The sequence below is a fragment of the Barbus barbus genome (assembly GCF_936440315.1).
Source record: "Barbus barbus genome assembly, chromosome: 4".
In the NCBI taxonomy this organism is placed as follows: Eukaryota; Metazoa; Chordata; class Actinopteri; order Cypriniformes; family Cyprinidae; genus Barbus; species Barbus barbus.
Genome location: NC_136732.1, coordinates 42,221,513 through 42,230,883, shown reverse-complemented (window position 1 = coordinate 42,230,883; position 9,371 = coordinate 42,221,513). Strand labels below are relative to the sequence as shown.

At 37.4% G+C, this 9,371-nt stretch overlaps 1 protein-coding gene across 1 annotated transcript; it reads right to left on the bottom strand.

Annotated features, from left to right (window-relative positions):
- Positions 1-204: 204 nt before the first annotated feature.
- Positions 205-8,724, bottom strand: LOC306868643 (uncharacterized protein; the record flags this gene model as incomplete). Its single annotated transcript, XM_079414902.1, has 4 exons — positions 205-3,482; positions 3,906-4,066; positions 6,439-6,849; positions 8,577-8,724. The coding sequence occupies 3 exons, from the start codon at positions 8,722-8,724 to the stop codon at positions 3,996-3,998; spliced, it is 630 nt and encodes a 209-aa protein (XP_079271028.1). The 3' UTR covers positions 205-3,482; positions 3,906-3,995.
- Positions 8,725-9,371: the final 647 nt, after the last annotated feature.

Genomic DNA, 9,371 nt, shown 5'->3' with positions numbered 1-9,371 from the left:
ATAATAATGGATCACTACAGTCACGTGGACTTAGACACACCGCAGCCATAAAGTCCTCAAGACACATCAGAATTTCTTGAATATACCGCTTTACCTCAAACATCTTATTTTCATCATCCTTGGAACCAAACTCAAAATCAGAAATAAAATTAGATTAATCGCACAGCCCTAAAGTGCAAGACAGATCACGAAAACACATCACTTCAAATGTCTTGATTTTATTGCATATAGAAACAGTTCACATGATACATTTAGCTTGATAACTTCTGTGTAGCAATAATGTATTTCAAGTTTTTTTTTTTCTTTAATTTCTCCAGTACTGATCACATCAGAGCTTATCAATACTACAGTCTTTCATAATTTAGCCGGTTTAATACCAGGTACAAAGAGAAGCAAAGAAAAACAAAAGAAGGATCAGTTACAAAGCTCCATCACTGTATATCTTACATCTGCATTTCCTAAATACATCATAAGTGAAAGAATAACTAGTCATTTTAACAACAGTGAAGAACAAAATGAAAAATAAATCTAAGTGTTTCTTAAAAGTGTTAGTCTCTTCTTCTGCTCCCTGAACAAGAACGGCAGTGTTGGGGGTAACGCATTACAAGTAACGCGAGTTACGTAATAATATTACTTTTTTCAAGTAGTACTTTTTCAAAAAAGTAACGCCAGTTACTTTTTTTCCCATTTATTGACTGATTGCGCTGTGAACATGCTGTTACTGTAGTTCTAGACTAAATGTGAATGTTTTTTGCGAGTGGGATGAATTAATGCACAGATTTAGTATTCATCAAAATGAATTAAAACAGTGAAATGCAAACTCAGAATATGACGCAAACCTGCAATAATTAAATATGTTAAACAACACAAATGTATCTAATACCATTTTATTAACCAATGTCTCTGCTGACCTTTGATGACCAGTTCAACCATACTAATAAGCAAAAATGACTTTAGATAAACTAACAATTGTGCTTCATTGTTTTTTATTGCTGAAGAGTGTTGAACCTTCTTCTCCTGCGTTCTACTTTACAGATGTGAATTTGCTTTTCCTTCAGCCTGGGGTTCATTCATTTCACTTTTTGCTGTGAAAGGGCTTTTACATTTGCTATGATTAGAACTTCTTGTATTAAAAACAATCAAGCTCTGCTCATATTTAAAAAGTAATGCAAAAGTAACGTAACGCATTACTTTCCATAAAAAGAAGCTAAGTAACGTAATTAGTTACTTTTTTAGGGAGTAAAGCAATATTGTAATGCATTACTTTTAAAAGTAACTTTCCCCAACACTGAAGAACGGTTTGTAAAAAACTTCTACTTTCCTTCATAAAAGAGTTAGCAAACTACAAGTGACACATACACATGACATTATAAGACAATTTAACATAATATGAAACTCATAAGGAAGCACAATGATATCATTTATATCACAAAATAAAATGACATACAAGAGTAAAACTTTTTGACATTGTTCTTTGGGGACAAACCCCATCTTTGAGTTCATCTCCACCTGTCGTTAGAAGCATAATTTCTTGTTAGCAACTGATCTGGTACTTCTTATCAGCTCTTTAATAAAAAAAAAAACTGAATGGCTTTCAATTCTGAAACGTAAAAGCATATAGCAAATAAACGCCCGGAGAGCAGTTGGGGGTTCGGTGTCTTGCTCAAGGGCACCTCAGTCGTGGTATTGAGGGTGGAGAGAGCGCTGGACATTCACTCCCCCCACCTACAATCCCTGCCGGCCGGGGACTCGAACCCGCAACCTTTGGATTACAAGTCCGACTCTCTAACCGTTAGGCCACGACTTCCCGATGGTCTACTTACTGTGAAGATGATCTACACTACTGTGATAGTTTTTTGTATGGCTGTGTAGAGCAGAGGATTGATTGAAACGCTTCCCACATGCAGTGCAGTGATACGGTTTCTCTCCAGTGTGGATCCTCTCATGTGTTTTCAGATTTGTTGACCGACTGAATCTCTTGTCACAGTGTGAACACTTGTAAGGTTTCTCTCCAGAGTGGATCCTCTCATGTGTTTTCAGGTCTCCAGACCGAATGAATCTCTTGTCACAGTGTGAACACTTGTAAGGTTTCTCTCCAGTGTGGATCATCTCATGTGTTTTCAGATGTACTGACCGACTGAATCTCTTCTCACAGTGTGAACACTTGTAAGGTTTCTCTCCAGTGTGAATCCTCTCATGCAGTTTTAAACGGCTCGCTGTAGTAAAAGTCTTCTCACACTCAAAGCACATGTACTCTCTCACAGCAGTGTGTATTTTCTGATGTTCTTTCAAACTTTGTAGACGTGAAAAACTCTTTCCACACAAATGGCATGAATGTGGTTTCTCCTTTATATGAACGCTCAGGTGTATCTTCAGGTCTGAAGCTCTCAAAAATGTTTTCCCGCACTGATCACATGAGTACAGTTTCTCTCTAGTGTGAATATACATGTGTCTCTTAAGGGTTGATGATTGTGAGAAACTCTTCCCGCACTGATCACAAGTGAATGGTTTCTCTCCAGTATGAATACTCATATGTGCTGTAAAATGTACTTTTATTGTGAAACTCTTCCCGCACTGATCACATGTGTACGGTTTATCTCCAGTGTGGATCCTCTCATGTGTTTTCAGTTGTCCTGACTGATTGAATCTCTTGTCACAGTGTGAACACTTGTAAGGTTTCTCTCCGGTGTGGATCCTCTCATGCCGTTTTAAACACTTTGCTGTAGTAAAAGTCTTCTCACACTCAAAGCACATGTACTCTCTCACACCAGTGTGTATTTTCTGATGTTCTTTCAAACTTTGTAGATGTGAAAAACTCTTTCCACACAAATGACATGAATGTGGCTTCTCCTTTGTATGAACGCTCAGGTGATTCTTCAGGTCTGAAGCTCTCAAAAATGTTTTGCCACACTGATCACAGGTGTGCAGTTTCTCTCTAGTGTGGATGTTCATGTGATGCTTAAGGGTTGATGAGTATGAGAAACTCTTCCCGCATTGATCACAAGTGAACGGTTTCTCTCTAGTGTGGATGTTCATGTGTTTCTTAAGGGTTGATGAGTGTGAGAAACTCTTCCCGCACTGATCACATGTGTATGGTTTATCTCCAGTGTGGATCATCTCATGTGTTTTCAGGTCTCCTGACCGACTGAATCTCTTCTCACAGTGTGAACACGTGTACGGTTTATCTCCAGTGTGGATCATCTCATGTGTTTTCAGGTTTCCTGACCGACTGAATCTCTTCTCACAGTGTGAACACGTGTACGGTTTCTCTCCAGAGTGAACCCTCATGTGAACATCAAGACTATATTTGCATGTCAAACTCATTCCACACTGAGTGCAGGTGAAAGATTTCTTGGTTTTTATTTTCCTTAAAATTATCTGTTTGCTTTGACAGCAACTCAAAAAAATGTCTCCAGTTTTGAAGTGATTTTTCTCCTCAAATTCACTCAATTCTTCATTGTCCTCATTTTGTTCAATCATCTCTGAAATAAAAGCAAAAACAGTTCCTTTGTCAGTAACTCATTAAAAAGTAAAAAGACAAAATTGAACCCTGAAGTAACAGTGGAAAGTAGACAATTGCTATGCAAAATTTTGATGCAGTTTTATAAATACATCTAGTACATTTTATATATACGTCCCTGAAACTTTCCATGAATGAAGTACATTGATCTTCAAATTATGATTTTTTAAATAATATAGGCACACATCCCATGTTTCTGTAGAAAGAACTTCAATAAATTTGTTGCAAAAAAGTACCCAATACATAAAAAGTGTCTCTTATTATTTGATTATTTAGTTATATTATTGCAGAGCTCTAAATATTTTTACAATTACAAGCAATCTAAACTGTGTGAAGTTTTCTAACCGTCAGCATTATTAATGAAGAATGAAGAATAAAGAGCAACCTGTTAGTTGTTGAGTATCTTCAGTGTGTTTGATTCTGCAGGGTTCTGGATCTCCCATCTTCTCTCTGTCCTCTTTAATAAACTCAGTCTTTAATCAGATTTCAGCTCTTCCTGATGCTCGTCTTCACTTGTAAACTGATGAGAATATTCCAGCTGAATTTCTGTGTGGAAGAAGCAGATTTGCCAAAATCAACAAGAAATCAAGAAGTGTTGTCTCTTTGTAAATCATTATATCACTGTATTAAAAGAGTGTCGACACAAAAGTAAGAGTGTAAAGCACATCAGTTTAAAATGCTCATTCTGTAACACTGCACTCACATAAGTGCTAATTCACACATTCCGTGTATTTCTGTCGTCTGTCTTTCTAAATAACAGTAAGAATGTACAATGAAAGTATAAACAGAAATCTGATGACACCCATCTTCATTAACAACTACAGGTAAATACACTATATTGCCAGAAGTATTGGCACCCCCTTCTAATGAACATGTTTGACTACTAACATGACAGTGCCTCTGTGTATAAGACACAGTTCAAAAAGACATGATTGATTGAGTCAGTGTGGAAGAACTTGACTGATCTGCAGAAAGCCAAGTCCTGATCCCAGCTGAACTCTTCTAGTGTGACTTTATATGCAGACCTTGAGCCAAAAACTAATCACCAAACACCAATGACTTGTACATAAGGGTACTGTCATTTTAGACACTTCCAAAACTGTTGCAACAGAGATGGAAATACAATTTTAAAAACATGAATTATGTTTCCATCTTTGCTGCCACAGTTTTGTTAGTGCCTTCTTCTGTTCTAAAGAACACCCAACACTTTTGTCCTTATAGTGTTTGTACAAGTCATTGGTGTTTGGTGATGACACGAAGTAAATTAATGTCGCTTTCTGATGCTGCATTTGATTTTTCATGCCATTTTATTTGAAATTGTGGTGGTTTCCGTCTTTTCTATGAATAATTTCTCTCACATCTTGGGAGTTTAAATGCCAGAAAACAGACTTTATTAAAACAAGAAAATAAAGCCGAGAAGCCTCTTGCAAGAAAGTTCTGTTGAATGCATGTTCCGCATTCTCTTAAATAGTGTTCCCGTTAGGCGTGTTCAAAACATTTAATTTATAGTTTCACCTTTTTAGGCAGTGTCTTCCTTACATATAGATAGCAAGGACTCCTATATGGCCTTGACCTGTTGCAGCTGTTACCTATTTTGAGGATCTGCACAGTCATGCAAGCCTTTGACACACACACAGGCATATGATTATAATGGAAGAATAAGTTAATATATAAATGGCTGACTTAACCTTAATTATATTTGATTAATTCATCATTTGACTAATAAAACTCTTCTACAAAATTAGCGCAGACCAAACCGCTTTCTCTCACGGGCCACCTATTGAGGAACCCTGGACTATAGAGACAGAGCACATTTAGCACACACCCACACAATCCATTCTTTTATATGCAACATTTCATATTCACAAATGTAAGTTATCTAACAAAAAAAATAGTTTTTCTCTTTTAGGAAGGAAATGGAGCATTATATTGATACTATATGATTTTCTTTGAAACAAAAGGCAATTAAAACGGTGAAAGTTTGTAAACGCTTTAATAGTTTTGTATAAGTCTGTATTAGTAAACAGCCCCTCTAGTGTATTATTGTTTACATCATGTATAATGTTTGTTATATACACGTAACTTGTTCTTCATTTATCATTTATTTAATTTATTCATTTAGCTGACGCTTTTATCCAAAGCGACTTACAATTGCTATATATGTCAGAGGTCGCACGCCTCTGGAGCAACTAGGGGTTAAGTGTCTTGCTCAGGGACACATTGGTGTCTCACAGTGGATTCAAACCCGGGTCTCTCACACCAAAGGCATGTGTCTTATCCACTGCGCCATCACCACCCCTTTCTTGTGAATAAAAAAAAAAAAAAAAAAAGTCGTGACGTATTGTCAAGTATGGTGACCCATACTCGAAATTGGTGCTCTGCGTTTAACCCATCCAAGTGCACACACACAGCAGTGAGTAGTGAACAAATGCACACACACACACACACACACACCGTGAACACACACCCGGAGCAGTGGGCAGCCATGCTGCAGCGCCCGGGGAGCAGTTGGGGGTTCAGTGTCTTGCTCAAGGGCACCTCAGTCGTGGTATTGAGGGTGGAGAGAGCGCTGGACATTCACTCCCCCCACCTACAATCCCTGCCGGCCGGGGACTCGAACAAAACACTTTAACACAAAAATGGCAGCAGCAATATTGATATTGTTTAGCATCCCTTCCCCATTCAGTAGCAGTAACATTATCAGTCCAAACACTGAAACAATCATTCACACGAACATATAAAACACTAAATCACTCAGATCTTGATGAATTGAGCATGTTTTCCTCACATCATGTTTGTTGTCTGCTGATCTAAGTGTTCAAACAGCGCTGTACTCCATTAAAACAAGACAGAAACTACCTCCAGAGTAAAGTGTAGTTTATAATGGTCTAAAGAGAGAAAAACTGGGAATTACTCACCTCTCCTCAGAAGACTCTGCAGCTGTGAATAATTCTTCTTCTCCTTCTTCTTCTTCTTCTCCTTCTTCTTCTTTTGTTTCTTCTTCTTCTTCTTCTTTTGTTTCTTCTTCTTCTTCTTCTTTTGTTTCTTCTTCTTCTTCTTCTTTTGTTTCTTCTTCTTCTTCTTCTTCTTTTGTTTCTTCTTATTCTTCTTCTCCTTCTTCTTCTTCTTCTTCTCCTTCTTTTGTTTCTTCTTCTTCTTTTGTTTCTTCTTCTTCTTCTTCTTTTGTTTCTTCTTATTCTTCTTCTTCTCTTCTTCTCCTTCTTCTTCTTCTTCTTCTCCTTCTTCTTCTTCTCCTTCTTTTGTTTCTTGGTGGTTGGCAAACCCTCTTTTAGGTGCATTACTGCCACCCACTGAGCTGGAGTGAGGAACTACTAACATAATATATTCAAATAAAAAAAACTTAATAGAAATAAATAAATACATAAATGACTAAATACAAACAATTATAACTAACTAAATACATAAATATAATACATAAATACCACTCTTATTACCTCTTTCATTACTATATTATATTCTCAAACCTAATCTTGTTGTTTTTATATATTGCAACACCTCTTCTTTCATACCTTGTTTCCTTGCCAACAGATTTTTTAAGGACATGTCTTGGATCACTTTTTCCTGTAATTTTATAAACCCTTGTCTTTGATTTTCATACTCTGTTCAATATAATATGACATGTTCAACTATCTCTTCTGCATTACAATAACTGCAGAACCCATTGTGATGCTTTTTATTTGATATAAGTTACCATTGAGTCCAGTATGATATACATAATCTTGTTGTAATTGATTCTTTATAATGTTGTTGTGAATCCTCTTTCTTTATCCACATTTCCTTGAATTCTATATAAATGTCTTCCCTTTTTTTTTTTTTTTTTGCTGCTATAGATTAATCATAGCCTTTCTAATAATTGCATTATTTTCAGATTTGCTCACGGGAATTGTGAATTCAACATGATGGCATTTTTGGGGAAGTTGTGGCCTAATGGTTAGAGAGTCGGACTCGTAATCCAAAGTGCTTCAACTTTGTACTGGGTGTTAAAAACTTAAATTAAGTTAATTAAGAGTAGAAAATACAGTATGTCTGCCAGATGTGCCAGCTTCTGAAGCCAGATGTCATCTTGCAAGAATGAAGACAAGTGATATGGGTTATGAACAAAAAAATCCTGCACTTCCCATCTGAGCTCAAAATTATTGATAAGACTTTTCCACCTTTTTAATGGACAAGCTTTTATGAAGTTGACAATTTTCACAATGTCATTAAATACAAAAGAAAGTGTTTGTTTTGTTTTTTGTCGCTAGAGCTTCTCAGTGGATGCTGATGGTACTGGTGGTGCAACTTTTCAGATGAGAGCTACTGCTCCTTTGTTCCTCCCTGTCATTGATTTCTCCCCGTCTGTACAAATTCCAATGCAGTCCCAGTCAATTTCATTTACTCTGAAAAAGCTATCCATCGAATTAAAAATATCTTCCCCTGTTGAACGAGTGGTAAGGGGACGGCAACACAAAAAATCTTCATGCACTGTGTTCTCAAATAAATAACGGACTTACACCAGAAGATTAGATAGATTGGCTACGTCAGTAGACTCATCGACTTACGGTGAGAAGAATTCACTGTTTTTCACTCTTCTTATTAGCATGTCGGCAGATATTGAATCAATGCGACGAGCCACAGCTTTGTCGGAGAAAGGGTTTTTTTTCTCTCTGAGCATATAGTTTACCATATCTTTGCCAACAGGTAAGCACAGATTTTCTCCAATTGTGTGGGGCATACCTCTTTTAGCTATGCAGTAACGCGCCAGATATGAAGCTCTCTGTGAGTTTTTGGAAGCCCCTAAGCCTGAATGGGAGTGGATAATTTTTTTCTTCTGCAGTTCCTCCAATTTCCTTTGGAAAATAACTTGCAGGCATATCTTGTAAGTGGCTGTGTCTTGTTTGTAAGTGCCGGACAATATATGAGGGCTTGAGACTGCTATTAGCTAAAACTTCACCACAGACTACACATTGCGGATTTGGATTTTCTGCATCTCCAATCCATGTAAATACATTGGTCCCGAGACCAATGTAACTATTGCTATATTTGTGTTTCTTACTTGACATTTTCTCACTCTCTAGCGTAGGCCTAATTCTCTTCAACAGCACAACTCTGCTGGATTTCTCTGTTCCCGCCTCTTCACCTCGTTTGTTCTCCTCCGAGTCCATTCGTTCAGGATTCTCCATATATTCAAGGCCAGTGCACATCTCCATAGACGAGGCCCGTGTAGATGGCTCACCCCTACTGTCCCTTGATTTCTTGTGATTGAAGTGCTGGTTTTTAACCAGGTGTCCATTTTGATGAATATACTAAGTGAATAAATGTATGTTTAATGAATGTACTATCACTTATCTTAAGATGAAAGGGCGGGACTATTGTGATGTAGACGTGTAACTGCGAAATGAAATCGTGAGTAATTTATAGGTTGTAAATTACAATTTATAAAGTGTTTGTAACAGAACTGTTTGTTTAGTTTCCTTTTTGTCCTTATTTGGTTCTTCCTGTTTTAGTTTCTGACCTAGTTTTGTTAATTAGTTATATTCATCACCTGTGTTTGATTCAATTACCTTGTTTCCTCGTTTGTTCCAGCCCCTTTATAAGTCCTCAGTTTTGCCTTTGTGTTTGTCTGATCTTGAGTTAACAATGTGCCTAAGGTGTGTTGATGCAGTTTATTAAAAGAGTCCTACTTTCGTTTATGCTTTTGTCGAGCGCCTTTTTCCACAACCACCGGACCGTTACAGAAGATCAGACCGCAACCGAAGATGGGCGAACCGGCGCGATTTTTTGATTTGGCTTACGCCAACCGGGACCCAGTGAGCTTCATGTTGGCGTTTGCGCCTCTCGCCCTCACCAG